This window comes from Aureobasidium melanogenum (assembly GCF_000721775.1).
Source record: "Aureobasidium melanogenum CBS 110374 unplaced genomic scaffold scaffold_2, whole genome shotgun sequence".
Classification (NCBI taxonomy): domain Eukaryota; kingdom Fungi; phylum Ascomycota; class Dothideomycetes; order Dothideales; family Saccotheciaceae; genus Aureobasidium; species Aureobasidium melanogenum.
The window spans coordinates 1264146-1286670 of NW_024470054.1; the positions used below are offsets into that span (position 1 = coordinate 1264146).

The window sequence follows — 22525 nt, forward strand, 5'->3', positions numbered from 1 at the left end:
ACCTAGCCGAACAACCAGTACGACTTGAGGCTAGCCAAGCAGAAAAGCATTAACACTCTGCAAAGTCGTCCGACTGGGGTTAGCATCCGGCTTAGCTACCGAGATCCAACTGAGTTTCTGTTTGATGTTCTGCTTGTTAAGCCCATTCGGTGGCTCCTTGACCTCCTCGCTTGGTCTTATTGTTCCGTCATCAGTGATGAACAAGCACAAGATCGCCAATGCAACACCCACTCCTTGATCCTTGCCATTGACATCTGCAACCACGATACGAGATGTTGGAGATGCAGCAAGTTGTGCTTTTATCAAGGTGATGAGGTTGGGTAAGCTGTGTCGTAGTTGTCGACTCCCTACTTTCCCGTCTGCAAGACTGAGGGGCAAGTATTGCGATTTCAGCATTAATCGCAAGACTTCGTTGTCTTTGGGCGATACTGTGATCACAATGTCTGTTTGCTTTGCATCTGTCTCCGCCGCATCGATTGTGCCGATCGCAACTCGCTTTTCAGGCCCGATCTCTGTGAGCCTCGCACCTTTGTTGCCAACGCCCTGAGCAACCAAACCTGCAATCACTTCTTCAATCATGTCTTCCGGTGTGGACAGCAAGGTTTCACTGTGTTGCCAGAAGAGAGGGGCTGTCAGCCCATGAGCCCATGCTTCAGCATCGTCCGCTGCGCCCTGAACGTATCCAGTCTCTGATGTCGACTCTGAGCCAGAAACGCGGGAGGACGCTGTAAGCAATACCACTGGATGAAATGAAGAGAAGTTTGGAGGAGATTCTGGAAGAGAAGACGTCGGTGTCACCCAGATAGGCCGTAATGGTTTGGTAAGTTTCTGCCGAACGATTGAAAGGTCAAGATCTAATGTCTTGAGCGACTCAACGAAACCCGGTATACGCGTGGCGATCTGGGCGTGTTCTGAAGCCCCTACTACTGTTGGTGGCGTGGCTACTCCATGACTCTCTGGTTGTTCGGGAAACAGGACACGGTTCATAACTGCTGTCCAAATGGGTATCGTCTTCGACAAAGCATCAGGCATGCTTTTGCCTCGCCGTGTAGAATCGACAATGATGCATCTGTTCCACATCAAATCAGATACAACACCTTGCCATTTGGAAGAAGTAGCAAAACATACCCATCAAACTTCCCTATCGTTTCCAAAACCTGCAGATTCAATCTCCTCAGACTGAAACTCCACTGTGCCATATGTCCGTCCGTGCTCTTGAAATAAGCACTCTGTTTCTTCTGTTCTGGCGAGATATACCAGCTTCCGCATCTCTCATTGGCTACTAGAGGTAATCCATATGCTGCAGCTACCTCGGATACAAAATTTGCATCTTGCTTGATAGAGCGGAGTCTGTTTGGTATGGATAACGTGCTTCTTTTTAGTTCTCCGAGGACTTTGTTGAAGGAATTGTTGCTTGCATTGTTGAAGATTAGGTCTGAGAGTTGAGGGTAGGATGCATTGCTTGAGTTTGTTTTTACATGGTTGTTGTTTCCTTCCATGTCTGATTCCAAGAAATTTTGCGTTTTCATGAGAAGATGTAGTTGCCCGGGCTTCTGGCTTTGAGATCACTCCTGCTATCTGTGTTCTTCTGACTGGATCTATGTTGTGAGATGTTGTGAGCGGATCTGCTATGGTCCAATTCGGTTTGCAGTTTTCAGACCTTATAAAAATGCTCTTGCTCGAGTGATTGATTTGGTATAAAATTATGCAAAGCACGGATGCACAACTCTCTACCGGCCTTTAGCCGGGAGCACCTTCTAACCTCAGGCCGTACCTGCATTTAATCCTTGTCTTGTTAGCGACCACAACATTGGCAAAGATATCTGAAAACTTCTGCAATAAAGTTTCAATAGCCCAAAGGCTTGCTAGACAAGCTCTTATATGTACGCCTGGTGCAAAGGCTCGAAGAAAACAGGTAGGTGTTGCCGTACTTGCATGGATTTCTAAAGTGTTTTGTAACAACACCGACACGGGAAGTCACCTTGGAAGACTGCTTTTTTCTGTCAGACCGCAGATCTGACTTTGTTGTCTGTTGTAAGTTTCGACATCGCGTAAACATATGCCCTTGCAACCTCATGAAAAAAAGACGGTACACCACTCACCCGTCCATGTCTGAGACGGTTGTCGATCGAATGAGAGACAAACACATTGGCTACTCGTGACCGACACCTCTTGTTGAATGGCAAATTTCAAGAGAGTCATATGGAGTTGACTTTTGCATCTTCTTCGACGCGTTATCCTAGTTCTCTGGAGCTCTTAAGCATTTATATTGCATAACGCACGAACACAGCAATGTAGATATCCTATCTGTTCGGAGATCTGACTGCTCAAGTTGCTGCGGATCCTTCTGGAAGTTCGAATGTGTTGTCCTGTCCAGAGAGACATGATCGTTGTACGGACGATAGTGTTTCAGATTCACTTCACTTTCACTTCACATTCGCGTGCGCCGCGTTGCTTTGTCTTCTTGTCGTCTCACAACATTCATCTTACTCTCAAATTCTTCCTCTTTCTCCCACACACTCATCGCATTCTTCAACCACTTTTTCGTCTCAACGATCACTTTAACAGCACTACATTCACACGATACAAGGACAAGACTCCATCAACAAGACAACAATGGCGCCCTGGAACGACACCGAGGACCGCCAGCTCCTTCTCTCTGTGATCTCTGTCGCTCAGGTCAACCCCAACTGGGAGGAGGTTTCTAAGCAGATGGGCAAGACCAAGGAGGCTGTTCGGTATCGAAATCCTCGCTTCCACTGCGATCTTTCACTGACTTGTTACTCCAGCCAGCGCTTCGCCAAACTCAAGAAGGAGGCCGGCGAGATTACTGCCAACGGTGCTGCTACTGATGACGGCTCTGCTGCCCCTCCTGCCACCGCCACCCCTACTCCTCGCAAGCGCAAGTCCAAGGCCAAGTCCAAGAAGGCCACTTCGGACGATGACGACGATGATGAAGGTACTCCCCTGACCAAGAAGACCAAGAAGTCTCAGAAGGTCATCAAGGCTGAGGATGAGGATGAGGAAGAGGCTGAGGCTTGAAGAGTAAGACCACTCTGCCACAAGATCATCTATTCATACTAATCATCCTTGCAGCTCTTGACACATCTTCACCTGAGGACATGGCTCTTCTGCCACCGCTGTTCTCTCATCGTCTATGCTCAAAGTTGTTTTAGAGGGAGGCAGGTTACAATTACTCTCGGAGTAACCAAGAAATACTTTCATGTTCTCAAACTTTCCCTTTGTGTCCCTGTATGTGAACTTTCGCTATGTCTATGCCATTGACAATGACCACCATTCGTTTCATACACGTCAGCATCTTCATGAGAGACGCTTCAGCAAACCTCAACCGATCAGTCAACTGGCCATGTCACTGTGCGGGAACCGAGTTTCTATCGCCCACTAAGGAGCGATGACTCTCTCTTTGGCCACGTCGCTGTTCTCAAATGTACTATGCCTTTCTATAGCAGACTGCTCTATGCTGTCGAGTAGGAGATTGTGATCGCAGACTCTAGCATCCAGGAGGTAGACACGTCAAGATGGAAGGGTCCTAGTAACTTCTGCTGTCGTAGGTGTTCATGATGAGGTAGTAGATGGGCTTCTGGCTATGGGAAATCAAGCCAACCTTGTATATCATGTCTTGAAGACGATACCAGGCAACATTAGTATCTCCTGCATGGTCATTTCGATGAGAGACTTCCTCAGGCGTCACAAGACATACTACTACAAGGAGATTGGGCTTGTAACGAGGCCTAACTGATGAAAATGCACAAGTCAGTCAAGTTTGGTACTCTGTTGTTTCGTTGGTATCAGCTACACTGACGGCTTGCTGAGAGCCTTTCTTCTCTATAACAACCAGACAGTATACCGGTTCCGAACGGCGCAACAACCAGGTCTATGGCGTTCTTCAATCAGGCTGAGGGCCGGTACATATCCATCTGTAATTCTTTGGAACGAATTGCCGATAACAGTCAGCGTAAATTCCCAAAAACCTGCGTCTTTACCAGAGTTTCAATCTTCAGATCAATCATTCAACAGAGCAGGCAAGAATACGAACGAGAACCGAGCTCACGAGTCATTACTACCAACTCTTCCACCTACGTTCACTTGAGTAATACATCGACGACTAAGGGATTGTCTCGGCTCTGGCTATTTATTCACATTTCTTGCCTCAATTTCCTCCCCTCTCTTCCATTCGCACACCCAAAACTTCACATCCACCATCACATCCAATCTTGTACTTGCTCTCTTGCTTGTCCAATCACATTTCTGTCTCACATCAAACCCAATTACCACTCATCTACCATTCAACATGCCTGCCGACTGGAAGAGCATCGAGAGCATTGAGCGTCTTGTCGCCGCCATCATCGCCTCGAACGGCGGTAAGGTAAGCAATCAAGTTTTCACTTTTATCTCTTGTCACTTCCGATTAACGTTCATATAGGTCGACAACCAGGCCGTTGCCCGCTACTTCAACGAGACCTACGACGCCATCGAGAACCGCACTCGCGTCTACAAGAAGGCCGCTCAGACTCTTGTCAAGGAGGCTGAGGAAGCTGGTCGTATGGGCATGAACATGAAGAAGGGCGCTGGAGGCAAGAAGGTTACTGCTACTCCCAAGAAGGACAGTAAGTTGTTCATTGCCACTGACACTCATTTCTCAACACATACTGATACAAGCCCAGCTGTCAAGACTGGCCGTGTCACCAAGCGCAAGACCCCTTCCAAGCTGAAGCGCGTCAACTCTGACGACGAGGACGAGGATGAAGACATGGGTAACGCTGGCACCACTGCCGGTGCTGCCGACGAGGAAGTCTAATCAAGCATCACACTCATCGATGAGCACTTGCATAAGATGTCTCATGCCACACTTCAACCAAAAGTCTACGGAGGAAGTTTAGAAGCGAGCAGACCTATATGAATAGGCCGGGCTCCACATAACGAAGCAATGTAGTCAAAGAACGAAGTCATCAATGAACCGAAATCAGAGCCGTGTTTGCTTTCTTGCCTCTTGTCGTGATGCTGTGCATAGTGGTTTGTGAAATATGTGATCAGACACGAGCGCGAGTTTGTCCAAATGCTGCGTTTGCAGCCGTGTTCATGTCCTTCACGCCGAATCTTACGAAATTTTTGGCTTTCCATTGTCGCCTTCCTTGTTCCAAATGTTGTTGTGCATTTCCAGCCCCATACGTCTCTAGCATGCCACTAATATATCATGCATTGTCATGGTTGTATGTTCCGAACTTAGCATACGGATAGTGTAAGATGCATGTCTCGTACCTGGTTGTAGCTTATATCTTACACTCTCACTGGGACTCTCACCGCTACTATGAAGCTCCATGGCATGCTAGAAATGCCTTCTTGGGAAAATATTCGAGGACAGGATCAATTAGTAAATTGGTCTATCATCTTTCGATTGACGCGCACTGGTGTCTTGCTTCTCCGTGGCATATCCAACAGACCACCGCGCCAGATCATCCTCCTCCATACCAGCATGATACGCGCCCTTTGGACCCGTTGATACCTTCGACTCTGATGGCACTGCACATGTCGCAACAACAATACCCTAGTAGGCAGTAATTCTTGCCTCAGCCGACGAACAGGACCGATCAGGATCAGGGAAAGACACAACATGGCTTGTTATCCTTTCAGCAACTGTCATGAGTGTCGCTATTGGATCAGCGGAAGATCGGGGTTGTCTCGTTTGCTGCCATCCTGTGCGAATAAGTCAGACCGATGCTCATATGAACTCCTCGCCCATTCCAGAAGGCACATCGATTCGAAGATACTGTTGCTTTCAAGAAAGTAAAGTAACTTTCTCACCTTGGTATCTTTTCAGAACAAAATTACACTTCCCCATTTGCCTCTGACAGCAGAGGAAATGGCAGAGGTTGAAGATGCTGTGATGAAGACGACGACTCGTAAGCTTGCAGGTGGTCCTGGGAGTCTTTCGGCGTTAGCTCCCAATCAGGGTCGGAGGAGAAGACAATAAGAGGTCATCGACAGTGGTTTCACTCGACATACATCCCGAACAGCACGCATGCAGCATCGATTTTGTACTGCGGTGATTCAGGATAAAATACGACTTCCCCATTCCCTGATGTATCCGTTCCCAGAAGGGTATGCTGCTAGTGGAGGTCTCGCTGTGTGGCCCAAGTCGCATTGTGGTTGTAGTCTTGATAAATACATTTTCTATAGAATGGCGGATTGCCGTGCTATGTATTCTACAAGCACACTGGCAATCCAACAAAACCAAGCAGAGTTATGCATCCTATGCACCTCCGTGTGGACGAGGAGATCTTGTACCGCCAGGATCTAACAACAAATGTGGCTTGATGAAGCCCTCGTCGATCCTCGAGAACAGAGTACCCGCATCTTCAGTCGTTGCATTCATCAATTGACTGAACGCTCCGCGAGCAGTGAGTTGGCCTGAATCCGCCTGACCTGCCTCCATAGCTCTGTCATCGGCGTATGGCGTATTTTCGCCAGATACCGTCGGGAATGTATCCTTGAGTGGTGATCGTCTAGCTGATGGTGGCAAGTCGAGCCCTGATTCATCATCGTCAGACGCATCTCCATTTTGGTCTGGATAAAGCAGACCTTGTTCGGCCGCAGCCTGCTCTCGTGCACTTCTGCTGCTTGCTCTTCTGCCAAGTCCATCACCAGGACGAATAGGAGGGCTACTGGCATTGCTAGTGCTGTAAAGAGCTGCTCTATTCGACCTGCTCTCTGCACGTGGTCGCCCATTTGCAACACTGGCCAGAGAAATACCGCCAACGCTTGAGCGAGGGTTGTGTCCGAAACCAGATCCACCCTTCTTAGAAAATGTGCCATTGGATCCTGGCACTACCTCAATATCGAATTCATCGTCACTGTCGATTTCTTCCACGACTCCAGTACGGATCTCTAGAATCTCCAGCATACGCGCCGTAGTGCCGCCAAAGATGATGACAGTCAAGACCACAACGACCAGCACAGTAGCACGCAATGCGAATCCGTTGGGACCTTGGAGGCCAGCAGCCAGAGCAACACCTACAGCACCGCGAAGACCAGCCCAGTAAAGCATCATCTGATGGTTCTTTGGCAAAACGTCGGCTTCCTCGCGGCCAAGCTTACGGGCTCTGTACCGGATGAAATAGTTGATAGCTTTCGATAGTGGGAAGACTGCGCAGTATCGAGCAACACAAATTCCAACCACAGTGACAAGAATGAACAGAGGCTTGTATTCCAGTCCAGCTTCTGTGAAGAGCGAAAGACCCAAGTAGATGAAGATGAAGTTCTCAGAGAGTTGGGCCATGACCTGGAAAATGAACTTTGTTGTTAGCTGCGTGCGACGAGACATATTGTGGTAAGCGTAGTGCTTCATGCAGATTCCGCAGAACAGGAGAGATACGATTCCTATTGCGAATAATTAGCTTTGCACTCTTGTCGAAGACTGTCACAACTCACCAGACATGTGGATGGCGTTAGAGAAGAAGTAGCACGCATATGCAATGAGAACGACGAGACAGCTCTCAATCTTTGGGAAGCGCCTGACAAGAGTATACTTGAGCAACAAACTCGTACCGATGCCGACGACCAGGCCAATCATCAAACTGCCAAAGAAGACAAGCAAGAAGACACCGATACTCTCGAAGAGACTCAAGATGGTCAAATGACCTTTGGCAGCACCCTCCCTGTATTTTTGAGCAGTCTCGAAGAGAACAATGGCGATGGCGTCGTTGAGAATTGACTCTCCGAAGATGACGGTGTAAAGTTGTGGGTCGACTTTGTAAGTGTTGAAAATGGCGAGGATGGTGACAGGATCGGTAGCGGAGAGAGTTGCGCCGACAGAGATGGCCTCGACAAAGGTGATGTCCAGACCCTCGAGAGGAATGCGGGTCCAGACGTAGAGGACTAGGCCCAGGACCATGGCAGAGATGAAAGTGCCGGCGAAAGCAAAAGTAAGAATGGTTCCAATATTGCGGAAGAAGTTCCCTTGGTGTAGTTCATAGCCCGAAGCTAGGATGATGGGTGGGAGGAGGAGGTTGAAGAAGAATTGGTAGTCGAAACTGACGGCGCCGAGTACGGATTGGGCAGCGGTGAGACGAAGAATAAGGCCAATGACCATTCCTAGAGAGAAGGCTTAGCAAATGGTACTCGGACACAGAGTGGTACGGGAGAGGCTACCTGCAAAGATGGACAAGACGGTCTCGTGTACGGCCTGGATCTTCCTCGTCTGGAGCATGTAACTTGTGAAGAGAGCGACAATGAGCAGCATGATGAGAATGAAGAGCGACCATGATGCAAAGATCTCTTTCTGGCCAGCCTCGGGCTCTGTAGCATCGTGTCAGTTGTCTTGTCGGGTAGAGCGAGTGGTGGGAGGATGGGTACCATCAGGGTCGGCGTCTGCAGCCTCGCGTCCTGAAGCGTTGCAGTTAGCATATCATTCAGATATGTAGAGGAGGAGAAATGGCATACTGATGAGCTCAAAGACGGTGTCGCGCAAGATTGAAGCCATGTTGTAGAGTAGGTAGGGTAGGTAGCGGGGCAGGTCAACTGCCTTTGGAGATTGTTATCGCATACGCATATACGGAGGGTTAAGTGACTAGAGACGTTCGGCTTGCACTCGAGTGCAGACCAAGAAACCCGACAGCACAGCGTGGGTGATATACGACAAAAGGGTTGATAGCTAAGGTCAGTCTCCCTTTCTGCCTGGAAACAGCTTCCACTCTGGACAGGTCTGGGCACGGACGACCAAGGACCAAGGTGGCCTAAGGGGACGGGAGAGCAGCGCGCGCGTCACACGTCCCCACAAGTAGGTTGTTTCGGCCCGCTGCTGATCTGGTGTCCATCTCGAGAACAGCGACCCTGTCCCTCGTGAGCCATGAATCCTGAATTGAGAGCTACGTCAGCTTTAGCACACAAAGACGTGGGCGAGGTGGGACAAGCACATGCTTGTTGAGCCGTCATCACTGTTTCTGTACATAAACGACAAAGCTGCTAAGCTATACGATTTCAGCGGTCCCTGAACAAGCCAAGTTCGATCCGAAGTCCTTCTTGACACGGCCAACGACGCTAGCCAACTCTCCCGCTATCATTCGACCCTTCCTTACCAACGTGCTCACCCACCTGCACTCGTGATCCACCTCCTGCTTCTCCAGTCATGCTGCTTGCTGTCGACGCTCTTTCCTACTAGCCATCCTATTCTGCGACACCCTTGTCCACCGCCAGAACCCAAAGCATCCCGACACGAGTCTTTGTTCATCATCCAGATCGCATGTGAATAGCCACCCCGCAATCTGATAAACACAACAAGATCCAGCGTCACCATCTCACCGCCTCCCTCGACTAATGTCGAACAATAGACCTCTCGCTTCGCCTCGGCCACGAGGCATTCTCAAAAATGCTTCCCACCACCGAGACTCTTACGATTCCAGGCCGAGCGCTTCCTTGGACATACAGAAAGAGCAGGAAGACCAGGATGAAACTTCCCCCTTGATACGCCCACGCTCCGAGAGCCTTGAATCTCCTCTCACCATCTCTTCCATGCCCTCGCCTGAGAACTCGGAGAACTGGGATAATGTCAACACCGAAGAAACAAAGAGCCAATGGTACCTGGTCCTCTTGACTCTGTCAATTGGTGGCCTCCAAATTGCCTGGTCTGTTGAGCTCTCCAATGGCTCGGTGAGTTTAGCATGACCTCGGCTGCTAGGTTTCTTGACTGACCACGTAACAGCCATATCTCCTCAGCTTAGGCATCAGCAAATCTCTTCTCGCCTTCGTCTGGATCGCTGGCCCATTGTCTGGTACACTGGTCCAGCCTTATGTCGGAATCAAGAGTGATAGATGCCGCTCGCCATGGGGAAAGAGACGTCCCTTCATCGTAGGGGGTGCTCTTGCAACCATCATATCTCTCGTTCTGCTAGCATGGACCAAGGAGATTGTACGAAACTTCTTTGGTCTCTTCAAAGTCGATGCCGAGTCCGAAACTGTTCACGTCGTTTCGATCGTGTGGGCCGTCAGCTTCATCTACATTCTCGATTTCTCCATCAACACCAGTACGTCTCGATCCCTGCCGCTGCTTAACACTTTGCTGATGATGCCTCTCCTCAGTCCAAGCTGCGATTCGCGCTTTCATAGTAGACAATGCGCCGACCCATCAGCAAAATGATGCTAATGCATGGGCTTCTCGTATGTCCGGCTTTGGCAATATTCTAGGTTATCTTTCGGGCTACGTCAATCTGCCAAAGTATCTTGGCTTCTTTGGAAACACGCAATTCAAGGTCCTCTGTGTCATCGCAGTTTTGGCCTTGGGCATCACGGTTGGAATTTCCTGCGTCAGCATCAAGGAGCGAGACCCTAGGCTCGAGGGCACTCCGCCACCACAGAAGGGAGGCGTCTTGTCCTTCTTTGTGGAACTATACCGCTCTATGAAGCGTCTACCTCCGCAAGTCCGAAAAGTTTGTGCTGTTCAATTCTTCGCCTGGATCGGCTGGTTCCCCTTCCTCTTCTACATCACTACCTACATTGGCGAGATCTATGTTGAGCCTTACTTTGCTGAGAACCCGCACATGTCGCCCAAGGAGATTGATGCCACCTGGGAGCGTGCAACTCGTATTGGCACTTTTGCATTATTGATCTTCGCCTTCACGAACCTGGCTGCTGCAGTAGTTCTGCCCTTGTTGATTGCTCCTGGTTTTCAGCCACCATCCCCTGCTCCTCAAACCCCACTCACACCCCGCGCTTTTACCCCTACTACGCCTCGATCCATGACTGGCAGCGATTACTTTGCCTACACGCCGCAACACTCTACAAGCAAGCTCAACCTGTCAGAGCCCAGCCGTTGGGAGCGAATCAAGAGCAGCATGCCCTCTGTTCAGATGAGTGCTTTCACGCTTCGCCGTGCCTGGATTCTGTCGCATCTGTTGTTTGCTGGTGCTACCTTCTTGACCTTCTTCGTCCATGACACAACTACTGCTACTGTGCTTGTTGCCTTTATCGGTATCCCATGGGCGCTGAGCAACTGGGCTCCTTTTGCGCTTATCGCCGCTGAAATCTCGAAGCGAGAAGCTATTCGTCGTAACGAAATTCCTGCTCCGGCCACTGCTGAGGGCCAAGCTCTGGCCAATGGAGAAGATCCGGCCGAGGGTGCAGATCAAGCTGGAGTCATCCTTGGTATCCACAATGTCGCTATCGCTGCACCTCAGGTCATTGCAACGCTTGTATCAAGCGCCATCTTCAAGCTACTGCAAAAGCCTCGTGGCACGCCCGGCGACGACAGTGTTGCCTGGGTTTTGAGATTCGGTGGTCTTGCCGCGCTTGTCGCTGCTTTCTTGACCACACGTATCGCAGAAGAAGGCCAGGAGGACGAAGAGCTGTAGGTCGTACATTCGGCAATACAGACGACAATTTTCACCTAAAGGATATGCATAACTGCTTTGTTGGAGTTGGTTGGTTCTGTTTCTTAAGATACCTTTTTCCTTGACTCTAACTCTGTTCCCTACCACTTTTGCACCTCTACATAGCACGATGCACGGAGAAATGATACATGAACGTTCAAGACCATTATGATCGTACCTTGAGGCATTGGCTGGGCAACATATCTACACTCACATTTCCCTTTACGAGAGAACAGCGAAAGTTGTTGAGGTAACGAGGATTGCTCAACCTATCGAATCTCTGGCCTATTGTACAGACCGTGTGATCACCATATTGATCATCTCGAACGCCGAATTGACTCAGACTCGACTTGATCTTCCTCTTCTCCGTCACCGAATCGGTTGTGCTTCACTCGTGCATGATCAGACCCGACTCTTCCAACACACTTCTCTCACTCTCCATCGACTCCGTCTTCCTTGTCTCTTGTCACAGTTCTTCTCCCTCCTTTCACTCTCTTCTTTCTCCTTCCTCAGTCTTCCTATATAAACTCTTCTCCCTCGACTCTTCCTCTCTTTTCCTTACATTCCACGCCACCTTCATCCAACTCTCATCAACCACTCTTCTACATACAACCTACTCATAACAACACGTCCACTTAGGCGCGTCCATCTATCGACGCGGACTCCACTCTTCCTCTTCTCACACCAAGCAAACAACAAAGAACGTCTACAAGATGGTTGTCAAGTGGAGCAGCGAGAAGGACCAGTTCATCTTGTGCCACATCCTTGAGGACAAGGGCATCAAAATCAGCAACGATGTTCTCGACTCCATGATTGCTGCCTGGCGTATGTATTCTATTTCTTCACGTCCTCCTTTGTTTTCCTTGACCCGTCATCAAGACTTTCTTCCTTCACTCTGTCTATCTGCCCTCTTCATCTTGCACTTTACTTTATCTCCACCCATATTAATCCTTCCCTCTCTCACCTGTCTTCACGATACCATAGCAACCATTCATGACTTCCATCAAGATCTTGACTGACCCATCCCAGCCAGCTCCTTCGGCGACCCACCCACCAGAAAAGCCTTCACCGAACACTTCTCCAAGATTCGCAAGACCAACAAGGTCATCGCTGGAGGCGCCGCCACCGCCCCAAACACTCCCACCGTCGCCGCCGCCAAGAAGAGAAAGACCCTCGCCAGCAAGACCCCTGCAAAGCGCAAGGCCCAGATCACCTCCGACTCCGACGATGAAGAAACCCCTCTGCCCAAAAAGACCCCCGCCAAGCGCAGAAAGAACATTGCTGCTGAGGACTCTGATGAGGACATGGAGAAGGAGATGAAGGACTTGGGCGTTAAGGTTAAGGATGAACCTGTTGATGAGGAGGACAGCCCTACCAAGAAACCTGCTCGTCGTACCAAGGCAGAGGTTCAGTATGCTGAGAGCGATGATGGCGAGGCCAGTCACCCTGAGGATGCTGATGAGGAGTATGTCGACAAGCAGGTTGTTGCTCACATGACTGCTTACCTCAACACTCCTGATTCTGGCGATGAGGGTGCCGAAGTCTGAAGGATACAACTTTGAGACTCGCTTGAGATTCGACTGTTCAGGAGAAAGGAAGGCTGCAAGGGCTGCGGAAGGGAGGATAAGGAATTGTACCAATAGAAGAGAGACATGCACAAGAAGAGGTAGAGCGAAAGGAAGCTCCCAATGAAATATGAAGAGAACTTTGATCGAAAATTGCTTTTTTTGCGTCCTTGTTCGTGCATAGTATGTTCCCAATCTGCTTGATCCTTACTTGTGTACACTTTGTTGTGATTGTTGTTGTGGTATCTGCTTGCGACTCGCCGTCGACAGGTAGCTCAGTTCAACCCTCTGTCTTGGAAACAACAAAACAGATTCTTTTGGTCTCTCCGTAAGGTCTGTGTATTTCATTCTCTGTTGTGTAGTGTGCTAGGGATAAGTCACTGTCAGCCGTTGACCAGACACTGAAAGTATCAATAGCCACCAGTAGGCTATGCTAGTCTTATCTTTTCTCCTCCACTCGCTGAGTTGTTTAGTGTATGCCGTTGTCGATATGCAAGACCGACTCCAATGGAAGCTTGTCGGGCAATTGGTTGATCAGAAAGACCGCTCGATGAGACTGATTCTGCTTCCTCAGCTTCTGACCAAGTCTACGTAGCGACGACCAAGACCATCAAAGCGTCTCCAACATCTCCAGAAGCGTGCTGGTTCAAGATGAAGCAGTCGTGCGATGCCGTTGATATTCTGCGAAGCTGAGTGGGTCTAAACCAAGCAGTGAGATGTTAGCTCATGAGCCTCCCCCTATGGTAGTGAGAGGTTGATGTTTCTTACCATTCCTGGAGAGCCAGAGCCCGTCATGACCTCGTCCCCTGTCCTCAAGAGTTCATCCAGTGTAAGTTCATGTTTGAGAGGGCTGCCTCCTGAGATGGGCCTGCCTCGCTTGAGATGCTTTCGCTTCTTGTGCGATGGTAGATCCTGTCGTGCTCGTCTGATTTGGAGGAAGCCCCGTTTGAAGGTGCGCTGACAAGGGCCACATCTTTGTTGAGTGCGAAGAACGATATTCGATGTACTCTTGCAGGCTGCCTTGGAAACAAGCTTTGGGGGAGGTGAAGGGGATGCAGAGTCGTTACTCGATGGTGATGAAGATGTACTTGTCTTGTCTGATGTTCGCTCCAGAGTTCTACCTCTGCTCGGTTTATCGTCGTCGCTCTTGCTGTTGTCGACTCTTGTCTTTGAACGGTTCTTGGTCTTAGTCGTCCTTTTTGTGACCCAAATGGTACTGCGGCATGTCGAGCGGTGGAATTGCGCAAAGTGGTTGCAAGAGTAATGGATTGAGACCGTGTTGCACATGGTTGACAATGTCTGGCAGGTTGATAGGAAGATCAATGATTGCTGAAGATGCTCAAATAATGAGAATGGCGAGTGTGCAGTCTTCCTGTTGGCAGATGTCAAGATACCAAAGAGGTGATATCGTCACACAGAATGACGGCTCAAATGTGAATGAAACATGAAGCGGTATTGTCGTGGACAATAGTTGCTTGGATACGACTGCTAGTGCGCGCCTTCCTTAAGTGTGATTAGAAGGCATGCTCTGACACGCGCCTTCCTTGACGACTTGTTTCAAGCCATTGGTCGTCATGTCAGATCCAAGTCATTTTGTTGTCTTTCACACCTAGACTAGCGACTCTTGAGCTTCGCCTCAGTCTTCGAATTCTCTTTCTGTCTTACAATGCTCAGACATCGACGTGCTAGTCATGGCAGGTTTGGCTTGCTACAATTCAATTGCTTTGAGCGTCATCTACCAAGAAGAGCCGATTGATCGTTCTCTAAGGAACACATCTATGGCACGTAACAGTTTTACACTATCGCAGCTTCAATATCTTTCTGCGTGCCTGTGGAACGTGGACTATAAATCAGTCTTTAGTACGGCAACGCTACAAGACAATGAATCTGGGGCCATAAGATTTAGATTGTTTTCAGAGAATTACATGAGACGGAAATCTTACTCACAAACACCCCTGCCCGGAAGCCAATACACGGCAGATCGCAGAAGCGAACATTTGGCGGAGAGAAGAGGATCGCAATAATTTACATTGATGGCTTGCTTGAATCAGGCAGGGACTGACGCCCATGAAAGTTGCGCAACATCGACACTGTACAGATGATTGCCACATTGTCACCCATTCTTGCGAATCAGGTATGTACAGTTTATGATGCACCGAGACCGCTGCTGGGCTCTTCAGCAGCGCTTCTATCTGAGTCGGAGCGGTTTTGAGGACGGCTGAGAGCCTCGAAGTTGCCTATGGAATGGGTTATTTCATCACGTAAGTCTTAGAAGAACCGAGACTTGTCTTACGCTGAACGAGGTTGAGGCGAGTCTGGGTGGAGCCATCTTGGCCCTGGAATGTGTCCATACGAGCATCGGCCTCAAGATAAAGAAGAGTACTGGATGAACATCAGCATCGAGGAGGAAGCAGTTGAATCAGGAGGATCGATGTCTCACCCCTTGGGCAGGTTCAGGAGCACATCTCTGCCAGGACCCTCGGTGAAACTGGCGACTCTGAACCAGCTGGTTTGTCTCTCGCCGTTCTCGTTCTTAGGGCCACTCTTGACACCGAGAGCATACCGCACCATCTCGCGACCGGTGGATGTGGGAGTGAGCTCGGGCTGGTCGGCGAGACGGCCAATGATTTGCATACGGGCCAGCGAATGGGCAGGCGAAGTGGAGAAGGCGCGAGCGCCATTGAGTGCGCGAGGGACAGAGCGAGCGGCGAACATTGTGATGCGAATGGTTGTGTATGAGAGGTGCAGAGCGAAGCTGTCGAGCTCGCAGGTCTAGAAGACGCGCGACGTGCGTGATGCGCCAAGCATCAATTAACCAACCCGCGCGATGACATGGGACCTTTGGGATTCATCTATACCATCCGTACGGGTTTCATGCATACAATCAATGACTTGTCATACGCAATGATATAGTCAAAGTCCAATTCTGATCTCATGGCCTACGACCCTTCAGGCGGCTATGCCGCTGCCGCCAGTAACATCCCGGACGCCTATGACCCCTCGCTGCCCGTCTTCGATGTACAGCGAGTCCAGCTCCGCTTCGATATCTCGTCCGACTTCGTCGCCGCCCAAGTCGCCAACAACGTTCTGATCCTCGCCCTCTCTACTGGCCGTATCCTGCGATTTGATCTTGACAGTCCCGAGGACATTGACGACATCGACCTTCCCAAGAAACCTTCCGAAATTGGTGTCATCCGCCGTCTATTCCTGGACCCTTCAGCCTCGCATCTTGTCATCTCGACCACTCAAGGCGAAAACTACTATCTACACACCCAGTCTCGCACTCCAAAGCCGTTGGCCCGCCTGAAAGGCGTCCAGATTGAATCCATTGCTTGGAACCCGTCGCAACCGACTGCTTCCACCAGAGAGATCTTGATAGGTGCTTCCGATGGCAACATCTACGAAACATACATCGAGCCCAGTACCGAGTTCTACAGAAGAGAAGAAAAGTATCTGAAGACCTTATATAACGTACATGATGGTCCCATTGTTGGTCTGTCCGTCGATATCACCTCCGATGCGCGCAGTGTTCTGGTGGCCACCCCTACACGGTTGTTGCTCTTTGTAGGCAAAGGCGGTCGTCAAGACAGTGGTTCAATCTATCCTAGGCTTCTTGAGCGGGAAACACCTGTGATACATCATCTCAAGGATGCGACTTCAGGTCCCTCAACTTTGGTCAGCATCTCTGAGCCGGCAGATGCGTCCCTGTCAGAGTCTGCGCAGGAGAATGTCTTTGCTTGGCTTAGTTCTCAAGGTGTTCTGCATGGGGACTTTGCTGCTTTGGTTAAAAATGCAGAAAATGATCCGTTCTCATCAGCGAAATTGTTACCAAAGTCGACCATACCTCCTTCTCAGACCTCCGGAGGCCGTAACAAGCCATCAATGGAGCCCGTCTCATCCATATCCTTGACACAATTCCACATCCTCCATTTGATCGAAGGTCGTGTGGTGGCGATCAACAGACTTGATGGCAGCCTGGTGTATGATCAGCTTGTTCTAGAACCTGGCAATGCGCCGCTAGGTCTTTATGCAGACCATAAGAAGAACACATATTGGCTTTTCACTCAGCGTGAGATCTTTGAAGTCGTTGTAACGGATGAAGCCAGGGATGTGTGGAAAATCATGCTCCGAAATGAGCAATTCGATGCGGCATCGCGCTACGCCAAGACTGCAGCGCAGAAAGATGTTGTTGCTACCGCATCTGGAGATCATTTGGTGTCCCGAGGTCGCTTCTCAGAAGCTGCCACTGTATATGGCAGGAGCACAAAGCCATTTGAAGAAGTCGCGCTCACCTTTATTGACCAGGGAGAACAAGATGCCCTGAGAAAGTACCTCTTGACAAAACTCTCCGTCCTCAAGAGATCCTCAACTATGCAGAGAATTATGGTCGCCAGTTGGTTGGTTGAGCTTTTCATGGCAAAGTTGAACCTCTTGGACGATACTATCTCGGCCAAAGCAGAACTCTCTGAAGCAGCTCCTATCGCCAATGTACAAGAAGACTTACCTTCTATGCGCCGCGAATTCCAGGAGTTTGTCTCCAAGTACAAATCGGACCTGGATAGAAAGACCACCTATGAGCTGATCAGTAGCCATGGTCGAGAAGAGGAATTACTCTATTTCGCAAACGTTATCGATGACTTTAACTATGTTCTGTCATACTGGGTGCAGAGAGAACGATGGCAAGAGGCTATGTCGGTTCTCAAAAAGCAAACAGATCCAGAGATTTTCTATCAGTACAGCAGTGTGCTTATGACGCATGTCGCTGTGGAGCTTGTGGAAGTCATGATGCGACAAAACAATCTAGAGGCTAACAAACTAATCCCGGCTCTGCTCAATTACAACAAAACCGCGGACGTCTCACTAAATCAGGTAAGCAATGCAAAAGACTATACTGTAAATCCAGGCTGATCAGTCCATCAGAATCAAGCCGTTCGCTATCTCCAGTTCTGCATCAATCAAAGACATTCAACGGAGACTGCAGTCCACAACACTCTAGTTTCCATCTACGCTGCACACCCGACACAAGATGAAACTGCACTCTTCCAGTATCTTCAGACACAAAGTGCTTCTCATGAGCAAAATTACGATGCGGACTTTGCTCTTCGTCTCTGTATTGCCCACCAGCGTGTTCAGTCGTGTGTGCACATCTACTGCACTATGAACCAATATGCTCAAGCCGTGGACATGGCGCTCAAGCACGATCAAATGGATCTGGCTGCAAACGTCGCCGATCGACCTGGAAACGATCCAGCTCTGCGCAAGAAGTTGTGGTTGAAGGTTGCCAAAAAGGTTATTGGCCAGAGCAAAGGTATCAAGGCTGCCATGGACTTCCTCAAGCGCTGCGAATTATTACGCATCGAAGACTTGATTCCTTTCTTCCCAGACTTTGTGGTCATTGATGATTTCAAGGAAGAGATTTGCGCTGCTCTCGAAGAATACTCACGCCAGATCGAGGGATTGAAGCGAGAAATGGACGAAAGTGCGAACACGGCGCAACACATCAAAGAGGATATTAAGTCCCTCGACCAAAGATATGCCATTGTCGAACCTGGCGAGAAGTGCTGGAGCTGCAGGCTTCCACTGTTGATGCGCCAGTTCTTTGTGTTCCCTTGTCAGCACTCTTTCCACGCCGATTGCCTTGGCAAGATGGTGCTGCAGAGCGTTGGTATGGGCAAAGGCAAGCGCATCAAGGAACTACAGACCGAAGTCGGCCGAGCTGTTGTCACAGGCAAGAAACGAGAACGTATGGTCAAAGAGCTGGATGCCCTTGTCGCCGGCGCTTGGTAAGTCAGATCCTGTTAGCCCTGTAAACAGCCTGCTAACACATTATCTAGTGTTCTCTGCAGTGAGATGGCCGTCAAACGCATTGACGAGCCCTTTGTGACCGCCAGCGATAACAAGAACGAGTGGGCCATCTAGGACTGGACGCCTAATATAACAACGCTCACCGATACCCCTGTATACAAATGTAATTTCCAGCCACTGCTTCAACTGTTTTCTCGGTCAACGTGCCATGCCCATAGTCCATCGCAACTTCAGTGTGGAAAGTTTGGTGTGAATGTTCATGCCAATATCCCTCGTTAGTTCAATATAGGGTTGATTGGAGTGGATATAAGCGAGCTTTTGCGGGTTCCCAAGTCTTGGTGCCTCGGTGGGTCAAGTCATGAAGCTTGTAGACGTTCAAGACCTAGATACGAAAATCACACGGCATGCTGTTCCCGCTACAAACCTACTAGTCGACTGACATTTGCATGTAAAAGGAGATTGTCAAGCAACAATCATGTGATATCGGTGCTATGATCTCTAGAGTTCCAAGACCGTTTCCCTAGATCTATCATTGGATCAGATATTCTGGTCAACTTCCTGTCGCCGACCCTCGAAGAGATGATCTCTTTTGAACCTGTCTGTCAGATCGACGCAGAAAAAATCTTGCTGCGTCTACCACGTGCGCGATCGACGTCGTCGTAGCAGAGCCGTGGCCCGTCGGCCGAAAAGATGGCAATACCGCTACAACCTGCCGTTCAATCGGTTCTGACGGCTGCGGACCTCCCGAGGACGATGGCAGTGTTATCAGCGAATCGGGCCGAAAGGAACCACCAGCTATTGGGGGTGTGCCAGAAAATTATTCGGAGACCCCAAAGTTGCTCCAAGGAAAAAAGTGGTGCTGGGTGGTGGAGGACCACAAAACCCCAAGCCCCGGCTAAAGACGATTCAAGGTTAGGTTTGTCAGGGAAGCCACGGTGTCATGGAGATGCCTCAGGTACGAGGACTTGTCTTTGATATTCGAAGTTTACAGTGTCTGGTCAAGCAGATAATAAAAAGGATGTTCAAGCAGTTTTCGTCACCTGTCGCGGGTCATGTTAACATCCTGATTCCTCAGGAAGTGGGATGTCGATGATATCAAGGCGGAGGCTGGCGCCACGTCCGCTGGAGATGCTTGTGCGCAAGCCAACCGCGGGCAAGGCGTCTTTTGCGTTCTTGGCGCTATGACGCTTTTTCGTACCCATAAGATCTATTCCTCGGGTTCGCTATGTAACGTTGTATGAAGGAACGATCGGTAACGGAAACATTCCCTTGATTATTGATTTTGCCCGTCGTCATGAACCATGATATCGTCTAGAGACTAGTATAGTATGCCTAGAGCACACTATACGCTCGAAGATCTCAGTGAGTCTGCTTCGTTATGGTCTGATGTCTTAACAACAAACTCATATTATAAACCTGATCTGTATTCTTGAGCGCAAGGACTTTAGAATTCCGTGCCAAAACCCTCAAACTAAAGCCATGTGGGTCTTCGGTCACCGGGTCACATCGCAAGTTGCGGGCAGAGTTTTGCGGTTACTTGCAAGGCTCAGAGTAAGATCCGCGACTCCGTCGACTCCGTATCGAACTGTTGGGTGACATCATGCTCCTTCCTTCGAAATTCAAAACGGCCATATAAAGACCATAAGATCTTTCCCTTGCGTACCTTCCCCACCATATTTTCCCTTCCCCGGTCTCCCCAGTATTCATCTGACGGCTGCACCTGACCGTCGAACATCTGGAGAACATACATATTATCTGAGATTATTTATCTTACACCGTCTCAGGTGTTCTCAGTAACGACTATTATATCTTTTTAATCGAACACCGCTCGACATGGCCGGCATGTTCGAGAACGAAAAGGTCGAGAACCCGGACTCGTCTGAGCCCTCGATCGAACGCAGAGTCGACAACTCCGAAGTACCAACCGGCAAGAAGGAGACAGGCAACGGGTACGGCGGCGATGGCGACAAAATCATCTTGACAGAAGATGACTGCTACGAAGAGCTCGGCTTCTGCTTTCCAACCTGGAAGAAGTGGATGATTCTTACTGTCATCTTCATCGTCCAGGTCTCAATGAACTTCAACACCAGTCTTTACAGCAACGCCATTACTGGTATGACCGAAGAGTTCAACATCAGTGCTCAGGCTGCTCGTTGTGGTGCTATGGTCTTCCTGGTTCTCTACGCCTTTGGTTGTGAGCTTTGGGCCCCCTGGTCCGAGGAGCTTGGAAGATGGCCTATTCTCCAGCTCAGTTTGTTCCTCGTCAACATCTGGCAAATCCCTGTCGGTGTCGCACAGAACTTCGGAACTGTCATGGCTGGCCGTGCCCTTGGCGGTTTGTCTTCTGCTGGTGGTTCGGTCACACTTGGCATGATTGCTGATATGTGGGAGGCCGACGAACAGCAATATGCTGTTGCTTACATCGTCTTCTCCTCGGTCGGCGGTTCGGTCCTTGGTCCCGTAGTCGGTGGATTTATTGAGCAATATGCTGATTGGTAAGTCTGGCCTTGACCCACATCACGACCCTCATCACTAACACTAAACAGGCGATGGAACATCTGGGTCCAATTGATCTTCGGTGGCTTCGTTCAGGCTCTTCACTTCTTCTTGGTCCCTGAAACCAGAACCAGTATCATGTTGAACAAAATCGCTAAGAAGCGTCGCGCGGCTGGCGAGACCAACGTTTACGGTCCTACCGAATTGATTCCCTGGAAGGACCGCTTCTCTGCAAAGGAGATTATTATTACCTGGATCCGACCTTTCAAGATGTTCTTGACTGAGCCCATCGTCCTTACCCTCTCGCTGCTTTCTGGTTTCAGTGATGCCCTGATCTTCATGTTCTTGCAGTCATACTCTCTCGTCTATGGACAGTGGGGCTTCTCTGCCTATGAAACTGGTCTTGCCTTCCTGCCTCTTCTTATTGGATACTTCATCGCCTGGTTCTCCTTCTTCCCTGCCATCGCTAAGAACAAGAAGGAACGACGCGATAAACCCAATGATGAGCACGCTCAGTATGAATCGCGTCTTTGGTGGTTGCTCTTCACCGTACCCTGCCTACCCATTGGTTTGTTCGGTTTCGCATGGACCAGTGGCGGACCCCCAATTCACTGGATCGGCTCCATGATCTTCAGTGCTGTTATTGGTATTGCCAACTACTCCATCTACATGGCCACCATCGACTACATGATCTGCGCCTACGGTCCTTACTCAGCCTCTGCCACTGGTGGTAACGGATGGTCTCGTGACTTCCTTGCTGGTGTCCTGACTGTTCCTGCCACTCCCTTCTACACCAACATTGGTGGCAAGGATCACTTGCAGTATGCTTCGACCATCCTGGCTTGTATCGCCTGTCTGCTCGTCGTTTCGGTCTACGTCATCTACTGGAAGGGACCTGTTCTCCGCAAGCGTTCGCCCTTCGCCCAGCAGCTGTCTTCTGCTCGCGAGGAGCACGGTGGAAGAAGAGCTTCGGCCATCTACGGCCCCAGCAGAAACAACTCGATGGCTGGAGCTTCAGTCAAGTCAAGTTCGTCTAACAGACAGTCTGTCTAGACTCTGACAACCAAAAGGACTTACTGTAATATTATCACGACTTGTTTTGTTTTGTCATAGAAGACTAGATACCCAATTATCAACTTTAACTATTTTAATCACGATTTTTCACATGTCTTGTGCTCTATCTGGTTCACATGACAGCGATGACGGCAAGAACTGAGACTACTACTGGTATAAGTGTTGATTCTTTGTTTGATACTGGTTGCTATACATGAGATGGAT

At 49.5% G+C, this 22525-nt stretch overlaps 10 protein-coding genes across 10 annotated transcripts; 6 read left to right on the top strand and 4 right to left on the bottom strand.

Annotated features, from left to right (window-relative positions):
- Positions 1–36: 36 nt before the first annotated feature.
- M437DRAFT_11934 (initiator tRNA phosphoribosyl transferase) lies at positions 37–1439 on the bottom strand (the record flags this gene model as incomplete). Its single annotated transcript, XM_041018636.1, has 2 exons — positions 37–1069; positions 1129–1439. Coding segments are annotated over 2 exons (1344 nt in total), but the record flags the coding sequence as incomplete, so codon positions are not given.
- A 1177-nt stretch (positions 1440–2616) lies between these two features.
- Positions 2617–3042, top strand: M437DRAFT_81184 (uncharacterized protein; the record flags this gene model as incomplete). Its single annotated transcript, XM_041027507.1, has 2 exons — positions 2617–2738; positions 2790–3042. 2 exons carry the CDS (start codon positions 2617–2619, stop codon positions 3040–3042), a joined length of 375 nt encoding a protein of 124 aa, XP_040883728.1.
- A 1270-nt stretch (positions 3043–4312) lies between these two features.
- On the top strand, positions 4313–4819 carry M437DRAFT_62885 (uncharacterized protein; the record flags this gene model as incomplete). Its single annotated transcript, XM_041024168.1, has 3 exons — positions 4313–4387; positions 4445–4628; positions 4686–4819. The coding sequence occupies 3 exons, from the start codon at positions 4313–4315 to the stop codon at positions 4817–4819; spliced, it is 393 nt and encodes a 130-aa protein (XP_040883729.1).
- A 1452-nt stretch (positions 4820–6271) lies between these two features.
- Positions 6272–8500, bottom strand: M437DRAFT_38996 (sodium/hydrogen exchanger; the record flags this gene model as incomplete). The annotated part of the gene is made up of 5 exons (XM_041019927.1): positions 6272–7398; positions 7450–8112; positions 8170–8316; positions 8374–8403; positions 8461–8500. The coding sequence occupies 5 exons, from the start codon at positions 8498–8500 to the stop codon at positions 6272–6274; spliced, it is 2007 nt and encodes a 668-aa protein (XP_040883730.1).
- An 833-nt stretch (positions 8501–9333) lies between these two features.
- M437DRAFT_72248 (uncharacterized protein) lies at positions 9334–11363 on the top strand (the record flags this gene model as incomplete). Its single annotated transcript, XM_041025822.1, has 3 exons — positions 9334–9666; positions 9719–10040; positions 10096–11363. The coding sequence occupies 3 exons, from the start codon at positions 9334–9336 to the stop codon at positions 11361–11363; spliced, it is 1923 nt and encodes a 640-aa protein (XP_040883731.1).
- A 731-nt stretch (positions 11364–12094) lies between these two features.
- Positions 12095–12928, top strand: M437DRAFT_62888 (uncharacterized protein; the record flags this gene model as incomplete). Its single annotated transcript, XM_041024169.1, has 2 exons — positions 12095–12206; positions 12411–12928. The coding sequence occupies 2 exons, from the start codon at positions 12095–12097 to the stop codon at positions 12926–12928; spliced, it is 630 nt and encodes a 209-aa protein (XP_040883732.1).
- Positions 12929–13533: 605 nt separating this feature from the next.
- Positions 13534–14233, bottom strand: M437DRAFT_81189 (uncharacterized protein; the record flags this gene model as incomplete). The annotated part of the gene is made up of 2 exons (XM_041027508.1): positions 13534–13635; positions 13715–14233. 2 exons carry the CDS (start codon positions 14231–14233, stop codon positions 13534–13536), a joined length of 621 nt encoding a protein of 206 aa, XP_040883733.1.
- Positions 14234–15091: 858 nt separating this feature from the next.
- M437DRAFT_39165 (putative ssDNA binding protein) lies at positions 15092–15661 on the bottom strand (the record flags this gene model as incomplete). The annotated part of the gene is made up of 3 exons (XM_041019957.1): positions 15092–15183; positions 15240–15328; positions 15387–15661. 3 exons carry the CDS (start codon positions 15659–15661, stop codon positions 15092–15094), a joined length of 456 nt encoding a protein of 151 aa, XP_040883734.1.
- A 219-nt stretch (positions 15662–15880) lies between these two features.
- On the top strand, positions 15881–18733 carry M437DRAFT_39805 (uncharacterized protein; the record flags this gene model as incomplete). Its single annotated transcript, XM_041020084.1, has 2 exons — positions 15881–17815; positions 17867–18733. 2 exons carry the CDS (start codon positions 15881–15883, stop codon positions 18731–18733), a joined length of 2802 nt encoding a protein of 933 aa, XP_040883735.1.
- A 1851-nt stretch (positions 18734–20584) lies between these two features.
- On the top strand, positions 20585–22300 carry M437DRAFT_40260 (MFS transporter; the record flags this gene model as incomplete). The annotated part of the gene is made up of 2 exons (XM_041020162.1): positions 20585–21246; positions 21298–22300. 2 exons carry the CDS (start codon positions 20585–20587, stop codon positions 22298–22300), a joined length of 1665 nt encoding a protein of 554 aa, XP_040883736.1.
- Positions 22301–22525: the final 225 nt, after the last annotated feature.